The sequence below is a fragment of the Abramis brama genome (assembly GCF_963993115.1).
Source record: "Abramis brama genome assembly, chromosome: 1".
Classification (NCBI taxonomy): Eukaryota; Metazoa; Chordata; class Actinopteri; order Cypriniformes; family Leuciscidae; genus Abramis; species Abramis brama.
The window spans coordinates 62,604,083-62,625,913 of NC_139963.1; the positions used below are offsets into that span (position 1 = coordinate 62,604,083).

Sequence of the window (21,831 nt, forward strand, 5' to 3'; positions counted from 1 at the left end):
TTTTTATGAAGGGCCAGTGTCGGCTAAAAGCGGATGTACTCGCGCTGGCTCATATACGACTTTTTATGAAGGGCCAGTGTCGGCTAAAAGCGGATGTACTCGCGCTGGCTCATATACGCCGTTTTATGAATGGGCCAGTGTCGGCTAAAAGCAGTTGTACTCGCGCTGGCTCATATACGGCTTTTTATGAAGGGCCAATGTCGGCTGAAAGCAGTTGTACTCGCGCTATAACTCGGTATAGCTGTGTGTATTTACCATCGGCCCGAGTTCGTTTTGTCACAAGCGGGCCACTTGAAAAAAGGTTTTGGCGGTTAATTTAAATCCTGAGGAAGATCCTGCAGGCTGCAGACGCAGACCAACGTTTTCGAGAGGAATCATTCATCTGAAAAAACGAGTAAGTAATTTAATTAATTTGTTGTTATAGTGCTGTTTTATGTATTAATTGTCAAGATAAATATAGTGTTGTTTTATATCTAACGTTAGATCAGATGTTTACGATGATAATACGTTAACGTTACTTCATAATATCCATTCGGTCCCGGAGAGAGTGTTGATGAGCTACGGTCTCTTTTTAGGATAAATTTGAGTGTTTTTTATTTTTATTAGAAAAACTGCTGTGCTGTAGGCCTATCCAGTGCACTGGATTTTGGCTAATGAAATGATATTGAGTTATATTCCTGTGCTCAAATTTAGTCAGTCAATTCGTCTTTTTCAACGAGTGATTAGTTCATAGGAGTCGAATCATAGGAGTCGGACTACGCTTTCGGCGCCATAGTTCTCTATACAGGCGACTCTTTCTGATTTGATTCACTAACCTCTCAACAGAGTCATTTATTTGTGAATCGAACTACATTGACCACAGTGTACTACACCCGCGGAGACAACGTGTAGGCTACAATCTGAAATAAAAAATAAGATTTATTTGGTTTTAACACTCCTGTGGGGAACTCCGAAACGGAAAAGCGTTATATGTAGGCTATAAGAGAAGCTGCAAAATAAGTGCAGCTTCTTAATTCATTGTCTTTGGCACGTCTTGTGTTCTTGAATGTAGCGTAATCTGCTTTATTTTATTTATTTATTTATTTATTTATTGCGTAATCTGCTTAAAAAATTTGAAAGCGTATATATCACTGTAATGTTATTAAAATGGTAGTTCTTAACATTTTACTGCAGAGGGGATGTTAACAATGATTATGAACGAACATCTGAACGCACTGTTTGGAATCTGACACCAACACTTTTTACAGATATTTTGGTAACACTACAATAAGGTTTCATTTAATGTAGGTTTAACTATTATATTAGTTAAGATGGACTAAGAATGCACAATACTTAAGCATTTATTAATCTTAGTTCATTTTCATTTTGACATTTGCTAATGCATTATTAAAATCAAAAGTTGTATTTGTTAAGATTAGTTAATGCACTGTGAACTAATTTTATTATAAATTTTGATTGTATTTTTATTAACTAATGTTAACAAAGATTAATAAATACTGTAACAAATGTATTGTTCATTGGTAATGTTAGTTAACACATTAACTAGCCTAATTTTAACAACTGAGACGTTATTGTAATGTGTTACCGATATTTTAAACTGCTGTGTGAACTCTGGCAACAACATTTGTTAAACCTATGTGCTTAAACTAATGCTTAAGATGTAATATTGACCTCAAAATATCTATTCATTTAAAAGATGCAGTTCAGAGAAACCCTCACAGCTAATGCTGCTGAGATGGAGGTCGAGGGATCATGGACTGGCAGCAGATCGAGGGGCAGACACAAGATAAGTTTAAATCTATTTAAAAACACACACCTCTTTAACCTAGCATAAACATAACACACTCTCACATTTCTAAAATTCACATTTGTTAAAGGATTGTTAGGCTGCATAAATTAGGTGAACCAGAACCGGAAACACTTCCCATAACACCGAATGTACTTGTTACATCGTAAGAAGAATGGCATCTACGCTAATGTTGGTCTCTCTGTCTCAGTCTTATCCCAAGGTTACTGTTGTCAGCCGGATCTAGTCCATATCCAGACCAGATGATGAACCTGCACCCTCAGATGACCACAACAGCCCTGAATGCCAGACGAGAACATCACAACTAGACGAGACCTAGACACAAACACCGTGAAGACCCCTTTGACACAACAGTCCTCGACACAGTCATTGGATCAGATCCACGAGAGCCAGACCAGTCTTCCGCACAGACCCAACGGCCAGCTTCAACTCCAACTTCAACTTTTCACATTGGAGCTGCGAGTGTAAATTTTATTGTACAAGTACAAATATCTATTGTACAAGTTCTCAAATTCACATCTACATGCTCTCGAGTTTTGCTACTCTTTTACCCTGATGTAATCTTTTCCAACCTTCAAGCAAAAGGAGCTGAATAAAATACTCTGAATGATATCAATCCACAATCTGACTTGTGAAGTGGCCTGGACTCCTAACACATACACCATGTTTGTTGTTTGATCAGAGGAGAACTGGCCCTTCGACTGAGCCTGTTTTTCTTTCTCCATTCTGTCACTGATGGACTCTGGCTTGTTTAGTTGGGGACACTTATTCTTAATAATATTGATCTGCCTGCATTGACACCATTATATGAGAACTGAACTGAGCTGGACGATGACATCAATGTTTTCTGCAGAGCTGCTTAATAATGAAAATGAACTCTTTTTATAATTGATATACTTTATACAGATATTGAACAGAACTGAATCAACACTGAACTGAATTCAGCTGAACAATGACACTATTTTCTTTTAGAGCAGCTTTACAGCCAAATTGAACTCTGTTTGCATCATTGATCATTTTCCTGTATTTACTGTATATAGCGCTATATATTTAATGGTGACTTGACATTTGCAAAATGAATTTATTTAGTGTTAAAGAGAGTGAAAGATAGTTTGTGTGTGAAAGAGTGATGTTTTTCTTTTAATCACAGTAAATATAATTTACTTATTATTTTGTAGTTTAAAAATTGTTGTAAATAAATGTTGATAGTGTATTTGTTCATTGTTAATACATGCTTATATTAAAGTGTATTTGTTAATTTTATAATAAAAACCCTTAATCTTTTTAAATGGTTGAATTTGTGTTTCACTGCCAGTTTCTGGGCCACATCTGGCCCGGGGACCCAGCCGACTCTCAGCCAGATCTGTCTTACAGTGCCTGGGCCAGACCTGGGCCATATCAATAAATAAATCTCATTTTACAGGGTGTGGGCCACATCTGGCCCGGGGACCCAGCCGACTCTCAGCCAGTTCTGTCTTACAGTGCCTGGGCCAGATCTGGGCCATATCAATAAATGAGAGTCATTTTACAGTGCCTGGGCCACATCTGGGCCAGAGGAAGTTGTTTGAGTCCGTTTTCAGTGTATAGCGCCAGTTTTGGGCCGGGGACCCAGCCAGAACTGGGCCAGAATTGAAGCAAGGATGAGGCCCAGAGGTGGGCCAGACAAATTTTGCTATGTGGGTCCCGCTGAATTGCTTCTCAGACGACGCGTTGCTTCTCTCGTGATCCAACGATGCGTGAGCTTCGCTGAAGAGATGAAAAATCAAGTGAGTCAGCCTTTTCGAGCTACCTTTATAAGGCTAGGCCACGCCCGTTTCGGCGGGAAGTGGCAAGGAGGGCGCGAAGCGCCCTCATTGGTCTGATGTTGCATCAGCCCTCGCTCGATAGGCTTATGCAGTTGCCGCAGAGCAGCCAATGAGCGAGCGAGCCGTCTCGCCTATGGCTGTATGCTGCTGCAAATGCGCTTTACAATATTACAAAATTAAGGATAATTTTTTGCTTCAGTATTTCGTGAAAAGAGACTTTTCCCGCAGCGTCTTAGCTAAGACGCAGTACGAGAGAACTCTCGTAAGAGAACCGCAATATCAGTCAGCTAGCTAAGTTTGAAAACCCCGCGATCTAGTGTGTTGTTGTTTGAGGGGCGGGAAGGTAATCACTGAAGGTAGTGGGAGGGAGTGGGAGGTTAGGGGGCACGTAGTGTGTGTGTGTGTGTGTGTGTGTGTGTGAGTGAGTGAGTGAGACTGCTGCCTGCTGAACACTGGGTCGCAGGAAGAAGGATCTGAAGTGCCGGTGTTTCGGCAACAAAAACCCGCCGAACTGATCCGAAACCAGCCCAATTTTTATCCACCCGCCCAAACCCATTTTCCCCGCAAAATAGATTGCAAAACCACCCAATTGGGCGGTAAATCGCCCAATCTGGCAACCCTGTAGATGATATAGCCTAGTTACACAATGGACATGTCTCTTTTCAAATACAATATGAGTCCTGTTGTATTTTTATTCCGCTGTAACATATAAATCGTTCTCAGACATAATCATAATCTGTTGCAATTAAACCCTTACCTTTCAGATTAGGGATGTCTGATGTCGATTCAGGGTCCTCGGCGGAGCCTCTAACCAGATCAGTCTTGAGTTCGAATGCACTGGGCGTTCGCTAGCATTAATATTTCATTACTAAATTCATGAAATAATAATAGGAAAAATTACTCTGAGACTTGTTTAACAAGTTTTACGAATCACCACAACATGACCTTGTTTTACTAAAAAGATTCAGAAAAATACAAAGACAAAAATTCTAAAGGCAAAAATAACACAAACACGTGAGTGTCTTCACCCGAATCGCGGACCCGAAAAAAACCCTTACAAGGCTTTTTATACTAACTCTTTTTTGGGCCGCCTTCTATCTATGGGCTGTCATCTTAGTACAGTCAATTCCCTTATAAGGTAATGCTTGGGACTTATCCTAGTCCCTTCATTAATGTAAGCTTGTGAAAGCACATATTCAGATTATCTACAGATCTCATCACCCTTATCTTATGCAGCACACACACCAAAAGCTCCATATGGAAAGTTCCCCTGTTCCAGCCCCTTTGACCTCTCTTCGGCTTCACACCTTTTCTGTCTGTGAAGCAAGAGATGCTCCAAGTTCTCTTCAAAAACACATGTGGTTTTAACACCCTTAAACATGTCATGTACCTATAGCTACACACATACACTCCCTTCCTATGACCCTAAAGTTCGCAGGCCAAGCTCAAACTAGGCTTTAGTTTGAGCTCACCCTGCAAATTCAACACATCCTCATTTGAACATTTTATTTCATTTTCGACCATAAAACTGTATGCAATGTCTATTATTTTCTTATTTAATCTTTCAGCTTGTCTGATAATCTTTATTAACTGCTGTGCACAATGAATCAGTTCGTCTCGAGGGGGTTGAGTCTTAGTGGAAGACCTTCGCCAGCGTCTTTCTCTCCTTCTTCTCCGTCTTGAGAACTCTCTTTGCATGGTTCCTCTGGAGGTGTTCAACAACAAGATCGTCCATAACAATCTCAACTTTGTCACATTAACATTTCTGTTCTCTTACGAGAGTCCTCTCGTACTGCGTTTTTATCAAAACGCTACGGGAAAAGTCTCTTTTCACGAAATACTGAAGCCAAAAATTATCCTTAATTTTCATACATGTAAAGCGCGTTGCAGCAGTAGTCAACTATGGCGAGACGGCTTGCTCGCTCATTGGCTGCTCTGCGGCAACTGCATAAGCCTATCGAGCGAGGCCTGAGGTGACGTCAGGCCAATGAGGGCGCTTCGCGCCCTCCTTGCCATTTCCCGCCGAGACGGGTGTGGCTAACCTCTATAAAAGGAGCTCGAAAAGGCTGATTCACTTGATTTTCATCTCTTCAGCGAAGCGCACGCATCGCTGGATCACGAGGAAGCAAGCGTCGTCTGAGGCAAGCACTTCAGCGGGACGAGCCACTTGAAGCCGCTGGCCTACGCCGCCTTCTACAGCCGTACCTGCTGCGCTTTCCGACGCATATCCTTTCATTATCCTTTTACTGTTCTTGTGTGTGTGTGTGTGTTCGCCTTGCGACACTCACCCCCTAAAAGAGCTGCGTCTTTTTAAAGATGCCTTCATGCGGCTCGTGCCGAGCCCCACTCACCGAGGGAGACCGCCATGTCATCTGCGTCTCCTGTTTGGGTGAGGACCATGCAGCGCTCGCGCTCGCTGACGGCGGCTGCCCTCACTGCGAGCTTTTGCCTATGGTGACTCTGCGGACTCGCCTGGCATTCTTCTCAGAGCCTGCATTCCCCGCCGCGCTGCCGCGCCGTAAGAAGCGCCGCTCGCAGCGGGTCCCGGAACCCGCTCCAGCCCGACTAAGCTCGCCGGTTCGCCCGCCTGCTTCACCGGCTTCTCCCGAATCACTTCCTGATGCTCAGCGCCCGCAGTCTGCCGCAGCTTCATCACAGGAAGTCGGTTCCGAGGCCGCGTCGGGGGAAAAGGATTCCTGCTCTCTGCTAGCTTCAGGCAGCGAGGACTGGGCGAGCTCCGAGGATCTCGCGCCTGCTGCCCGCAAGCCCACTACGAGAGCCAACATTGAGAGAGAGCTCATGCGAGTACTCGCGCTGGCCGCGGCGAGCCTCGGCCTCGAGTGGTCTGCTCCGGAGCTCCCCTCTCGCACCCGGCTGGATGGTAGCTTCCTCCCTGGTGAGCGCACTTCTCCGGATTCAAAGCCCGCTCCTTTTCTTCCTGAGCTGCATGAAGAAGTTGCGAAGGCCTGGAACGCGCCCTTCTCTGCGCGAACGCGCTCGTCTGTGTCACCAGCATTTTCCTCCCTGGATAATGTGAAAGACCGAGGCTACCTTTCACTTCCGCCGGTGGAACAGGCGATAGCAACCCACCTTTGCCCGCCCTCTGCTGGACGGCGGACTAAACCGGTGTTGCCTTCAAAAGCCTGCCGCATGACGTCGACGCTGCTCGCGCGAATTTTCTCCGCCGCTGGGCAGGCCGCGTCAGCGCTACACACCATGGCTACACTGCAGATATTTCAGGGTGATCTCCTCCGTAAGTTGGACGAGATGGGACCTGAGGCTATCTGCATCGCGGATTTGAGGAGCGCTTCAGATCTAACACTCCGCGCTACCAAGTCTGCTGCACAAGCCATGGGAAAGTGTATGGCTTCCGCCACTGTTGCTGAGAGGCATCTATGGCTGACGCTCACGGAGATGGCTGATTCCGAGCGCAACGCGTTTCTCGACGCCCCGCTGTCTTCCGCTGGCCTTTTCGGTTCTTCTCTCTCCGAGTTCGTGGAGAGATTTACTGAAGCCCAGAAAGCGTCTCAAGCCTTCAAGCACTTCCTCCCGAAGCGCTCTGGTTCTGCAGCAGGTCGTGAAAAACAGACTCCGCGGAGCTCTCAGCCTCAGCCCGCGCCTTCGGCCGCATCCTCACAGCAGCGACAGCAGCGCAGCTCCGGGCCCCGCTCTCGCTCTACCAGCCGACGCCCCGCTCCGCGCGGGCCGCGATCGAGGATTGTGGTGAAGCCGGAAGCCCCGAAGAAGTCCTAGCTCGCCTAGGAAAGCGCAGGTGTGTGAGTCCCGCTGCGGCCGGTCTCTCACCCAAGCGCGCCGCTGTTTCATTCCCAAGACTTGCGACTGTTCCAGCGTTTTCTGCAAGATGCAAGCCTGCTCAGCCGCCCGCTTGCCTGCACACAAAAGCCGTTTTTACTGCTACCCAGATATATCCCGAAAAGAGTGTATTTTCTGGTGTCCCGGCCACGGCCGATGGTGCTATAAGTGTAGTGTCGATGCCCACTCCTCAGTGCCCATCTCTACACACAAGCACAGCCCTACACTTAGGGCTCGCGCACATAAAATCGACTCAGGTCGATTGCGCTTCCAACATAGTGAAAGTGCCCGCACAAACACTATGTCTCACAGGCCACAGGCTCTCTGTAAAAACGAGACCTGTGCGCGCTCGCTCTGCTCAGTCAGACAGTGCGCCCAAAGCAGTGAATGTGCCCGCTTCCCGCCCACATTTACTCGCAGACATGAGTCCCACGGGACCCGCTCAGCCCTCCCTCACTCAGTCAAGCGCTGTAGTAAGGTCGAGGACGAGCGCTCTGCCCGCTGTAATAAGCGCGCCCCCCGCCTCGAATGCCACAGGCATAATGCCTACGTTATTGCGCCCCGAAGCGCCTCTGTCGCACGGCGAGCAGAGCGCGCTTCGCATCCAGCCCTTAGCCAGCCATGCAGAAGCATGGGCAGCGCTTCCAGGGGTTTCGGACTGGGTGCTAGGCATTATAGAGAGAGGCTTCTCGCTACAGTTTTGTCGACGCCCTCCCCGCTTCACAGCGCGCGTCCAGACTACGGTGGTTTCAGAAGTAGCACACCTACTTCGCGCCGAAATATCAAAACTGATAAGCAAAGGGGCGATAGAGCGTGTTCCCCGAGCTCAAAGCGAAGGGGGGCTATACAGCAGATACTTTCTAGTCCCCAAAAAGGACGGCGGTATCAGACCCATTCTGGATCTAAGACGGCTAAACAGAGTATTAGTGAAACGCAGTTTCAAAATGCTCACGACCAGCAAAATTCTCGCGCATGTTCGCCGAGAAGACTGGTTCATGTCGATAGATCTGAAGGACGCGTATTTTCAAATACAGATAGCGTCACATCACAGGCGATACTTGAGATTCGCCTTCGAGGGTCAGACATACCAGTATACAGTCCTGCCTTTCGGCTTGTCCCTGGCACCTCGTACATTTACGAAATGCATGGACGCAGCGCTCGCTCCTCTCAGACTCAGAGGCATGCGAGTGCTGAACTATTTGGACGACTGGTTGATCCTAGCCCAATCACGATCTCAGCTCGTAGAGCACAGAGCCATTTTACTCGATCACCTCGAGAATCTTGGTATCACGGTCAATTGGGCGAAGAGTTCACTGAACCCCAGTCAAACGATTTCGTTTCTGGGTATCGTTCTGGACTCGCAGTCTATGACGGCGCGGCTGTCGCCACAGCGCGCGCTGCACATTCAGCGCGCGGCGAAGTCTTTCCGCCGCGGCGCTTTCACCCCGCTCAGGAAGTTTCAAAGGATGCTGGGTCTCATGGCCTCAGCATCATCAGTTCTCCAGCTGGGCTTGCTCCGCATGCGCCCACTGCAGTTCTGGTTGAAAGCGCGAGTACCGCGCGGAGCGTGGGTGTCCGGCCGGTTACGCCTCAAGATCAATCAAAGCTGTGTGACAGCCCTGATACCTTGGTTGGCGGACGGCTGGTACCAATCAGGTGTAAGCCTGGGGACTTCCTCGAGAGTGAGGATGGTGTCGACAGATGCATCCACCTCGGGATGGGGAGCGCTGCTCGAGGGCAGACCGTTCTTCGGCCTGTGGTCGGAACGAGAAAAGCTCCAACACATCAACTGCCTGGAAATGCTGGCAGTGCACAATGCGCTGACGCGTTTTTGTCCCCATATCAAGGACCAACACGTCGTAGTCCGTTCGGCCGTGGTGTCCTATATAAATCGCCAGGGCGGTCTGAAATCCACATCCCTGTACAGGCTGGCGAAACGCCTCCTAATATGGGCTCAGCACAATTTGCGCTCGCTGAGAGCAGTGCATGTGCCTGGGCTCCAGAATGTGGGCCCAGACAGACTGTCCAGGAACAACATTCCCCTGGGCGAATGGTCTCTACACCCACAAACAGTCCGGCTGTTGTGGGAGAGATTCGGCAGAGCGGAGGTGGACCTATTCGCGTCCCGCGAAAACGCTCATTGCCCCGTGTTCTTTTCCAAGAACGACAGCGCGCTGTCCCAGATGTGGCCGCGCTGCCCGTTATACGCTTTCCCCCCCGTCTCCCTCCTGCCACAGGTGTTAGAGCGGGTCAGGGAAACAGAATGCCCAGTGCTGCTTGTAGCACCGTTCTGGAGGAACCAAACATGGTTTCCAGTCCTGATGCAGCTAGCAGACTTCGCTCCATGGCCAGTGCCATTGAGGAGAGATCTCCTCTCGCAGGCCGGGGGCTCGATTTGGCACCCACACCCAGAGCTGTGGTCCCTTCATGCGTGGGCGCTCAACGGATATCCGTTGACCTCGCAGAGGGAGTGATAAATACCATCACTCAGGCCAGAGCGCCGTCGACTCTGCGGCTTTATGCTTCAAAGTGGTCGGTTTTCTCCGGCTGGTGTACAGCTCGGAGCCTATCACCTCTCGATTGTGAGGTGATGGAGGTTCTCTCCTTCCTACAGGAGCTGTTGGATAAGGGCAGATCCCCTTCCATGCTCAAAGTTTACGTGGCGGCTATTACAGCGTTCTCCGGAACAAAGCTGGGTCAGTCACTAGGAAGGAACGATTTAGTCATCCGCTTCCTCAGAGGAGCTAGGAGGCTGAATCCACCCAGACCTCCTTCAGTTCCTATGTGGGACCTTTCTACAGTATTGACGGCCATGAAAGGTGCCCCTTTCCAGCCTATCCAATCTATTAGCCTCAAACATTTGTCTTTCAAAACAGTGTTTTTGATGGCTCTCGCTTCGGTGAAGCGCATAGGCGACCTGCACGCGCTCTCCGTGAGCCCAGCGTGCTTAGAGTTTGGGCCTAATGACTCTAAAGTCATACTCAAACCTAAGCATGGCTATGTGCCAAAGTCCCTCAACACGCCGTTTCGGGCTCAGGTTATCTCCCTGTCTGCCCTGCCGGGGTCAAGTGAGGAAGGGGACTCAAGTTTTCTTTGCCCTGTTAGGGCTTTAAGAGCTTACGTGTCCCGCTCCGCTGTCTTCAGACAGACTGAGCAGCTTTTTGTCTCGTTCAGTGGACGTTCCAAGGGAATGGCTGTTTCGAAACAGAGCTTATCCAGATGGATAGTTGACGCCATAGCGCTGGCTTATACTGTCAAGGGCATTCAGTGCCCGTTGGGAGTCAGAGCGCACTCCACGAGGGGCGTTGCCTCCTCGTGGGCTTGGTCCAGCGGGATTTCCTTACAGGATATATGTACGGCGGCAGGCTGGGCCTCGCCGTCTACATTTATCAGGTTTTACAACCTAGAAGTTCCCGCCTTGCAGGCTAAGCTACTATCGGTGTAGTCGATTCAGCTGTCTAACTAGAACACTGAAATCGCATGCGCAACGCACTACCGACTGTCTTATGGGCAGAATTGTGTAAGACCCACATTTCCCACATTCAGTTCAGGTTCCCCACCCTGTCTATGTGATGTCATATTCGCGTCTGCTGGCGCGACCATATAAGGACGGAGGGAATCCCCTCTTGTCTCTAGACTCTCTCTGTGAGGTCATGTTTACGTCTGCGGACGTTACAGTTTAGGGAATTAAGGTCCCCCATCCCTTAATCCCGGATTCTTTGTGAGTCTATCTGGTGATTATGCACTGTACATCTGGCTTAGCTTCCAGTGATCGGTGTTTTTATCCCAGCACGCACGGCATTTTACAAGGGGTTCCCGTAGCGTTTTGATAAAAACGCAGTACGAGAGGACTCTCGTAAGAGAACGTACTCGGTTACTAACGTAACCTCGGTTCTCTCTAGAAGAGGGAACGAGTACTGCGTTCTCTGCCGTGCGTACGGTTCACTCTGGTTCGCTTCGGCTATGAAAATCAAGTGAATCAGCCTTTTCGAGCTCCTTTTATAGAGGTTAGCCACACCCGTCTCGGCGGGAAATGGCAAGGAGGGCGCGAAGCCTCAGGCCTCGCTCGATAGGCTTATGCAGTTGCCACAGAGCAGCCAATGAGCGAGCAAGCCGTCTCGCCATAGTTGACTACTGCTGCAACGCGCTTTACATGTATGAAAATTAAGGATAATTTTTTGCTTCAGTATTTCATGAAAAGAGACTTTTCCCGTAGCGTTTTGATAAAAACGCAGTACTCGTTCCCTCTTCTAGAGAGAACCGAGGTTACGTTAGTAACCGAGTACGTTTTCTGTTTCATCATCATTCGTTTCACTCAATGCATTCAACCAGTCTTCAACATGTTCAATTTCTGGGAGTTTTCTGGAGAAGCATTTTCAGAAGAAGAAGAAGATTTATCAGAAAAATTCATAATCAATTGTTCTCCAACATATATTATAGTCCTTAAGTTTCAGTTTTATTATATGCATTATACTATATTAAAATAGACAAATAATATAGTGTCTCTTCTTCAATTGGACATTCATTCAGTCATGGCAACTTGACAAATATGTTGTCAATAACATTAAAATTAAGATAAATTAATAGTCTATAATAGTATTTTGGAGATCACAGTTTTTGCAAACTTATTATATTGGGCTTTATTAAACTTTATGAAACGATGATGAACTTATTTGCAAATTTTTACAACAAGTCAATTTACTGAGCAATTTTCAGTCTTTAAACTGAGATCTTAAAGGATTTGTGATCCTGTGTCTGCCTCTATTGGACAACATTAGTATTATAACCTTCATCTCTGAATCACATCGGTTAAAATGGCTGATTTTTATTTTTAATGTTTACACATTGTTTAATGAGTATTTTATTACTGATAATATACCCACAAAATATACCATAAATGTATCATTACATTCTGTCCTGTTTGTGAACTGAGCAGTGTGAACAATATTAGACAGAAGCCTGTATAGTTATACTTTATATGTGGTGTATTTTGAATGGTTACTTTTGCACAAACATCCTTTTGTAAATAATGTAATCATGAATACTCATTTATCAGTAAGAAAACACTTCTGAATTTATCTGATCCCTGCAGAATTGATGTGAATGGCATTAGTTTCACATGTTTCCTCTTCTTTCATCATTTTCAGGAGCACAAGAGTCCTTGTCATCCTATGGAGAGAATCACATATTTGCTCTAGGAATTACAGGAGAAGAATTGCACATGTGGAAAGACACAGACAATAGTTTTAAAGGCTTAAATATCTCACTGGCAGATTTATGTCGGGCGCGAAAGGGTTTTCTGCATGTTTTCCCCCTCACATTATGTGAAATATTTACAAAATGAAATTGTTCCTATTTCTCATGCATGGAAATGTAATAATATGTACATATATTATATGAGCGTATGGGTATATGAGATGTTTCATCCCTCAAGATCAGGTGTGGAGATCTCTGTCCATTTCTGCTCATAGTCCCTTCTGTGAGTTTCTGCATCTGACTCTCCATTCACTTCAAGTTTAAAGTTTTATTTATTTAAATTTTAATTAGTTTCGGCTACATTGGTGGTTCACATGACAACACAATACATTTAAATACTAAAATAAAAGAGGGTAAAAAACCCCACTCATATTTATTACATAAACAAATAGCTTCAGGCACAAAGGTACATAGTGCAAAGGATGTGTGCCGCCCCCTATTATTAATTTTGGAAAAAAAAAATTTTTTAACTATACCTTGCAGACGATATTGTTCTTCATGGAGAGTGAAAAAGAAGAAAAGGACAAAATGATTACCAACATCACATAAACACTAATTAATGTTTCCTGCATTAATTCATTTGCCAGACATTGAAGGAACGTTTAAGTTGTTGTTGTGCTATGTTGCTTCATTTTACCTTGTGTTTCTTTAAGTCAGGAAAATATAGCAAACTAACTATAGCAAATGATTTCTAAAATATGCTCAGTGTGTCACAATTAAAGGGCTCACGACATGGATTATGTTGATTTATTGTGTATGTTCCTTAGTGCGTTTGCGCCTGATACTGAGGCTTTGAAGCTTGAGTCGAGAACGTCAGGTTCTTCCAGTCGGATCTCCGTATCCAGGCTTGTGTTGTTTTAGTGAAGGGACATTCAAAGCCTTGTTTGATTGCAGTGCCTCGAGAAGGGTTTGGACTCGGCCTGAAGACACTGGAAGAAATATTGTTTTTAAATGTCCTCTTCCACTTCTCTCTTTCCAGTCCATATTAATCACTTTCACCCTCTTTTATCCAGTCTAAATAACTCCATCATTCCCCTCTGTTCAACAAAAGCACTGCCCAGTTACAAAATTATGAAACAACAAAACTTCAAAGAACTCATTTGTTTATTTATACATGTTTATGCTTGTATATGTTAATATATCATGAACCATGTAACACATTTTGGTGCTGTCAAGACTCCTGAGGATTTTTGTTCTGCACAATATTAGCATTGACCAGCAGGTGTCGCTGTGTGCATTCGAAGCCTTGAGAAATCAACCACTTTCACACACATCAGGCTGAAGCTTAATCTCACCATAACTACCTTCACTTCACTCAGCATCACTCGAGAGATTCGTTCAAAAACGGTGAATCATTCATTAATTAAACAAGTATTTATGAGACACTGAATTAATTAGTGTTTGAATTAATGATTAAAACAAGTTTTTTTAAAAATAGACTATTAGACTAAACATGTTATTCTGAGTAGCTGTCTGATGTATGTAATCGTGATCTCCATTTTAAACAAAACAAAAATGATTTTAAGCCATATAGATTCCTGAATTAGGGACCGTTCACATATCGCGTCTACAAATGCATGGAAAAGCACGGCCGGCCACTTTCTCCTTCTTTCCTCAAGTGCTTGCCCTCCCGTGGCATCTGTCGTTGCTATGCAACCATGAACTATCAACAAAGGATGAATTGATTTATAGCCCTTGCAGTAGCTTTACTAGGCTACTAGATATATTTATGGCGATGAGAAATAAAAACCCGCCCTGTTCAGCTATGATCAGCTGTTCGGCCGAGCTTTCGATGTATTAGAAAGGTCGGTTGTTTTTTGTCACATGACCTGCGCACCGCTTGCGGCATTCTGAAATGTTGAGATGTTTTTATCTCGCTGAGGCATAGGCGCGCCTGCAAAAACGAGCGTCATGCACCGCATGCTCGTCGCGCACACATCGCTTCTATTATGAACGTGCTTGCCGCATGCCTACATTTGAAATAACGAATTTGAACTGTCCGAATAACGAACTGTCCCAAAGTCAGGAATCGATAAGAGGAATCGTAAGCTTGCGTTCCGTTATCCACTTTGCTGCGAAGTTCAAAGTAATCTTGTGAAACTGAAAACGTTTCTCAGTTCAGTCTGAGCGCTCATGGAACGCAGAATACATATATCCGTACAGCTGCAGGCGCCACTGCGGCCACGCGCATATCTAAACAAATTTAACCGCACCACCAGAATAAGAGGAGGAGGGAGGTTGGGGGCCGGATGGAGATGATTGGCGGGCCGCATGTGGCCCACAGGCCGCCAATTGAATAGCCCGGACGTACAGTATTAATGCATATCAGACTTACGTGACTCTCTCCAAAACTTAACCCCATTACACATTACTAACATCCTCTTTTGCTAACACTAAAGATAACTTTGTTACTAACAAGCGTCAGGAAAGCTACAGTATATCATAAACCTTGCATATTAAATCGCCTGAGGTAAGCATACTATCTATACAAACTTCTGGTTGTGGAGGCAGTTTCCCTTACTTATTTATTTCCTAGCCAACCCAGCTTTTTCATTCGGCCTATCGAGGCTAACTCACTAATAACTCACTAACTCGAGCTGTCTTCTCCTCACCACGGCCTAATGTGCCGGTCTTTCACGGCTTACTTGGCATTACTCACAACACTCTAGGCAACGACCTAACGGTTAGCTCTGTTTAAAGATTATTACACCTATGTCAATGTCTGTATTTTTCAATAATATAATCTGTTTTCTTTGCCTAAATATCTTAGGATCTTCATACAGGGAATCCTCCAACTGGTGGGCTTCATCTTCAGGCGGGAACTGAGAGTGTGTGTGGTCACCATTGCCGGGGACCGCCCATTCCGGTTTGTTTAATCCCTGAGGTATGTGTTTGGCGAACTAGTTAGCACATAGATTTGTGACTTTATGTAACAGTCATTTGGTTTATAGCATTATGGCGGATGGTTCGTTGCTGGCAGGGTTCGAATTATGATTTCATCTTTGTGGGGGTCTCTTTTAAAAAAAGAAGAAAAAAGGTAGCCTATGAGCAGGCGCGGTAGATTAATAATGTAATATAAAAATAAAAAAATTTGTAAATATAATACAAATTTAATAAAAAAGCATTGGTAACACAATTCAATTTAAATAGTACATTTGGTTTAATTTGTCGTTTAATGAGGTCTAATATGCTGTTAGTTGTAAGAATTTTCACGTGAGTAAATAGATAGATTTGACCGTGTACTTAAGTGGTTCAGTGGTAGAACATTTGCCAAACGCGTCAGAGGTCCTAGGTTCGAATCCGCACTCATATAAGTTTTTTTTTTTTTTTCATCAAATCCAATTATGTTTATAAGTGGTTCTATATCAGGCAGAGACACGTTTGTGTGCATTTTGTTTTGTAATTTAACGAATAGAGAGTCTCCACAACGGATTGAAGCGCGCCCGAGTGAAGACTGTGCGCGAGCCACAAACAAACACAGTATCCGCGCCAATGATCGCAGCAGCACTTTTATCACTTGATTTAAGCATAAGGATGTACCGTAGTGTGATGACGATCCGAGATCCCGCGAGATCCATGTGTTTGGCATCTTGTCCTATCTTTTAAGTCATGCTACAGTAGTCTGAAGGAAAAAGTGCTTTATTTGTAATTTAAAATAATGGTGCTGATGATTTTTAGAGACCCCCACAGGTGTATGATTTTACTGCTTTCATGGGAGCTCATCCTCTCTCTATGTAATTCGAACCATGGTTGCTGGAGGTTGTTGGCGTATTCATATGCCCCTCCTGCATTCCCGTGCTTCTGTTGGCATGGCGATAGTCTTCTGTGTGCGTGACTTGGACTTGCGACCCGCTATGAAATGAAGGTTGAATTGAAATGAATTTGTTTAAATTCTAACCGGAATAATCTGTTCTCGGATACCGTGTGTTCAGTGAGGCCTGCGGGGCAACACTATTTGATGCTGCTGCTCTGTCGATCCTGGTTTCTTCTGGACAACTCGGTCTTCAGCGTGTGTGTGCTCGGTTCATGTGTTTGTGTTTTGCTTTCTTCGCTTTTTGTACATTTACTTTATTGTTCTTCAGCGCCATTGCTGTATCTCTTTTGTTTGTTTCATCTACCCTGATTTCTCCTGTGACGAACTCGCTCGTCAGCATGTGTGCGCTCGGTTCATGTGTTTGTGACTCCTGCTTTCCAGCATATATTGTTTATGTGATCGCTGGGTTGCTGGTGAAGTATGAAAGCGGAGTGAATATCCACCCAGTTTTGGTGGCCAATTCTTAACCTCAGCGTGGTTTGATGCATGAATCTCTGGTTTATTAATTAAATGTTTTTCTTCTGTAACTTTTATTTAAGTTTCAGTTGTTGTTTTTATTTGTTTTGTTTATTTGGAGACCATTTTGTTCATTTTGTATCTCGTTACAGGAGCCGAGGCTTCAGGACCGGCCGCTCATAGGCCCTCGTCTGCAGTGGAGGGATTCTGTCACGGAGTGCTGTGTGTTCATGCTTTACCTTATTGGTGTGTGTGTGTGTGTGTGAGACCTGTGCACAGGGTGGTATAGGAGTCTTGTGCTCATTAAACTAGTTTCCCTGCCATTGGTAAGCCTCGGCCTCCTCTTCATGTGTGGTTTCTTTAATGTCTGTATGTGTAACCTGCTCCTTCAGTCTTTTAATGTTTTAAGATTACTGCTTGATGATTGACATAAAACTTTTGTATCTTTTGGTATCCACGTCTCAGGCCCTCCTTTCGATAACCACGTTCCTGTGTGTCCTTTGAAGGTGGTTAAATTCATTAATATTTCCCTGTTTAACAGGGTGGCGTAGTCAGCTATATCGTATATAGGTTGCTTGCTCTCAAGAAACTCTCAAGAAAGAAGAGGAACAGTTTTCTGAATGTGTGAATTCACACCGGTCCGCCTAAACTGGGTTCAGAGATGATCACAGTTGTGTGTGGGTTAAACCAGTGCGGTCAAACTAACTGAGTTCTCACAGCCAGCGATGACATGCTTCTGAAAACACTAGAGCTCAAAGCCACAACACAAAGAGACTGTCACGCAGGTGTAGAAACACACACGAAGATGAAGATGAATATTTAATAAATCCAACAGGTAATCCAAACAGGAACAGAGTAACATGCAACACACCCACTAAAGATGACACCGGACACTGACTGAACCAGAACTGACACAACGCAACGTATTTTACGTCTTGCAAAAATGTTAAAAGCAGAACATTATAATCCATGTGTAGAAACTCTTCCTGAAGAAATTTAATATCTGCTTTACAGACGCTCATGAAGTGTGTGCAAATACTTTCTGTTTCACCAAACTGGAGCTGACGTTAATCATTTCAAAATAGCTTAAAAATGTGGCATCGTGTCACTAAACAGCAGGAAGTTCACAACCAGAGGAGGAGCTGATGATGTTGGAGGAAGAGCTGTAACTATATATAATGAAGAGAAAGACTGACAGAAACACAAAATGGCTGATAAGTGTGATCTGTGTCTGCTGGGACTGATCATTCTCTCTTCACTTCTCACAGGTAAAGAAATCTGTATTTTCTCTAAAGACATTTAGTGGAATTAGTCTGGAAAGAGTTCATTTGAACATGCTCAGTTTATTCTTGCACACATTCACGTTGTGATCTCAGAGTTGTGTATTGATGTAGCAGACTTCAAGTGGTAACCACAGGACACCATGGAAACACGACCACACAACGACTGAAGTGATGATACTCTGGGATATTTATTCACCTTAAACAGAGTAGTGAGGCACAATTAGGGACATTCGAGAAGGCCTACTCTCTCATTCCTCCGCTTCCCCGTCTGCATACACCATGCGTCTGAGCGCGAACGCTTAAACAAAGGCATTATATAGCATTTAACATGCATGGTGCTGAATTACCCCACATAACAGGACAGCACTCAAAGGAAAAATAAATGGAAATTAAATAACAGATTTGAGAAAGTTAACATACAAACATGTTATAAATTCACTTAAATGCACATATGAATGTACTTTAAACTGATTGTTGACCTACTGTGTGTATAATAAGGTTCCTTTTTTACACAAACAGTCTCATTGCATGAAGATATACACAAGGCATTTTAGTATGAAATTAGCCCTAGTATATACTGGAGGTAACGTTACACAACTATCAAGTTTAACTCACTTTACATAGTAAACAGTCAAATGAAAGATCACAAATTGGAAAAACATACCTTAAACAGAGTAGTGAGGCACAATTAGGGACATTCGAGAAGGCCTACTCTCTCATTCCTGCATTGAAAGACGCACGTGAAAATGAGGCTCTAACTTTAACACGGTTAAAAGAGCAACTTACAAAGAAAATAATCGAATCACACTGATACACATTATGACATAACCTCTTAACAGTGTTTTGACATCATAAATAAAGTGATTTCATTACCGAAAATCAGTCAATACAAGACAAATAGAAGAGAGAAAAAACTACCTCCGCTTCCCCGTCTGCATACACCATGCGTCTGAGCGCGAACGCTTAAAGGAGAAGCGATATAGTTTCCGTAGGTGTCCCACTAATTAAGACCCCACATACAACAATTGATAGGAACTCTCGATCGGAACCATTGAAAATAGTACATTGAAAACAAGTTTTGCTGAAGTTAACAGTATATACTACATTTCTTATTACACATAAAAAAAATAAAAAAAAAATAAACTCAAATGCCTAAATTGACCGGCTACATACTTCCCCCTTAACTTCACAAAACTTGAGCTTACACCTTTGTGTTGAATAAAGGAGCAAATAGGGCAATTAGATTGTTACTTGACAACATCATTCTGTCATACAACATTCAAGTTTCCCGACACTCACGGGAAAAAGAACATAAGAAAGTTGATCAGGCCCTCAGATATTCTTTTGCTCAAGAGGTGCCTTATACACCACTCAATGTGACTTAATTTACACTTTTTTTTGTTGCCTCACATTCTTATTACTAGGCCCACAGAACTTAAATCCTCTTAAAGTAAAAGAGACTTAGAAACATCTTTAACTGCGTTGTGAGTTGTTCTCTGAGTCATATTTTGAATCAGTCTGTTTACCGGTCTAACTAACCTACCAACCCGTGTTCGTACCTGGGTCACTATTTCAGATACATTAGGGGGTGTGCTAGAGATGGATAGGGTGCTGGTGGATCTCAACTGCTCTCTAGCACTGGGCATTGCGTCAACTGCACGCACTTGGTCTTGAGAGTCTGTAAGATTTGATGGGATGATTTGGGAGTCGGACTGAGGGAAATTAATTTCAGACCCTGGGTCAGAATCGTCTGATTTACTCTCAGGCTTTCCAGGATCCATTACACTCTCCTGTTCTCCTGCATCTAATCGCCCTTCCACCGAACTATCTGTGTCAGGTAAGGAAGCAACCCACTCAGCAGTACGCTCTGTTTCAGGAAGGTCACTCCCCAGTGCAGAATTATGCGTCAAAGCTTCACCTGACTGCTCCTGGCTGGCTAATGAGTCATCGTGGAAAGACTCATCTTCATGTTCTCCTTCCTCAAGAGGCAGAAAGTTGGCTTGCAACATAAGGTTACGGTGTACTACCTTCTCTTGACCCGTACTGATATTCTTAACGCGATAAGTGTGGCATCTGGGGTCTTTAGAAACCACCACATAGGGCACTGATTCCCACTTATCAGCCAGTTTTCTCCGTCCTCTCTCACCCTTGTTGGCTAACAGTACTCTGTCTCCTTCCTCAATGTCGCATCCCTTTACTCTCTTATTGTAGTATTCGGTCTGTCGTTGCTGACTTGCACTAGCATTAGCCTGAGCAAGGTTAAGAGCCTCCTTGAGATCATCTCTCATTTTTGCAACGTAGCTGCCATAGTCTGTGATGTCGTCATCTCTTCCAACACTATGGAACATAACATCTATTGGCAGACGAGGGATCCTCCCATACATCAGATAGAATGGTGCATAACCTGTTGATTCATGAGCGGTGCAGTTATAGGTGAACGTCAGTGTTTGTAACATCTGAGGCCACTTTTGCCTAACTCTTGGGGGTAAGGCTCGTATCATACTGCCTAGTGTGCGATTAAACCGCTCAGTGTGACCATTCCCCATAGGATGATAAGCCGTCGTTCTCGACCTCTTGACACCTGCAATCTGCAGCAACTCCTGGATCAGTTCACTCTCGAAGTTTGCACCCTGATCTGAATGGATCCTCTCTGGGAATCCATAGATGCAGAAATATCTGTCCCACAGTTGGCGAGCTACTTGCTTGGCTGTTTGGTTTTTGCATGCAAAGGCATGTGCCATTTTGGTGAAATGGTCTGTAATCACCAACACATCAACACTTCCACCTCTGCGATCTTCTGCAGACCAAAAGTCTATGCACACCAGCTCTAGAGGCCTGGTTGTCTTAACACTCTCGAGTGGGGCTCTTGCTTCTGGCTCAGGTGTCTTGCTCACCACGCAGCGCTTACAGCATCTAACATGTTCTCTGACATCCCGCTCCATGCCTACCCAAAAGAACCTTTCTCTGGTCAAATGAAGTGTTCTGGCCTGGCCCTGGTGACCAGCATCGTCATGTACTCCCTGCAGGACTTGTTCGGTGAGTGAAGCTGGGACGATATATTGCCAACGTTTCTTTCCTGTTAGCTGGTCTTTGCACACACGATACAAAACTCCATCCAACATTTTCAACCTCTCCCACTGTTTGAGAGTCTTCAGGATTTTTAACGAATCTTTTGTCCTCTCACGTCTTGATGGCCTCCTGCCACGGGAGACATAAGAAAGAACTCGAGCCAAAACAGGATCTTCTGACTGTTTATCCTGAAGCTCTTTCAGTGTAAATACTGGCAGCACACTTTGCCCAGCTGGAATTAAGTTGTGCACATCCTGAGTTAGCCAATAATGCACCTCTCCCTTTGGCCCTGCATTCCACTCAGCCTGGTTCATCAGTATGGCCGACACTTCATCTGAGGAGAACGAGAAACCATTTGGCTCTTGGTCAGAGACAGGGGGTTCAACACTTTGACACTTAGCACTGATTCTGAAAGCGTGCTGTACTACGTCCTCTTTGAAGTGATTAGCCTCCTCCAGCAGTCTCGCGTAAGGCTCTGTTACCAACCTCCGACTTGCACGTCCTTGGACAAAAGGTTGTCGACTCATG

At 44.8% G+C, this 21,831-nt stretch overlaps 1 protein-coding gene across 3 annotated transcripts; it reads right to left on the reverse strand.

The window, feature by feature from the left end:
* Window positions 1–18,346: 18,346 nt before the first annotated feature.
* Window positions 18,347–20,691, reverse strand: LOC311094029 (uncharacterized protein). 3 transcript variants are annotated; one of them, XM_084131760.1, is made up of 2 exons: window positions 18,899–20,691; window positions 18,347–18,532 (listed from the first exon to the last, which is right to left on the reverse strand). In XM_084131760.1, exon 1 carries the CDS (start codon window positions 20,688–20,690, stop codon window positions 19,680–19,682), a length of 1,011 nt encoding a protein of 336 aa, XP_083987886.1. In that variant the 5' UTR covers window position 20,691; the 3' UTR covers window positions 18,347–18,532; window positions 18,899–19,679. The 3 variants fall into 3 exon arrangements, with proteins under 3 accessions (XP_083987886.1, XP_083987888.1, XP_083987887.1); XM_084131762.1 differs by having other exon boundaries at window positions 18,379–18,430; XM_084131761.1 differs by lacking the exon at window positions 18,347–18,532 and having other exon boundaries at window positions 18,549–18,956; window positions 19,153–20,691.
* Window positions 20,692–21,831: the final 1,140 nt, after the last annotated feature.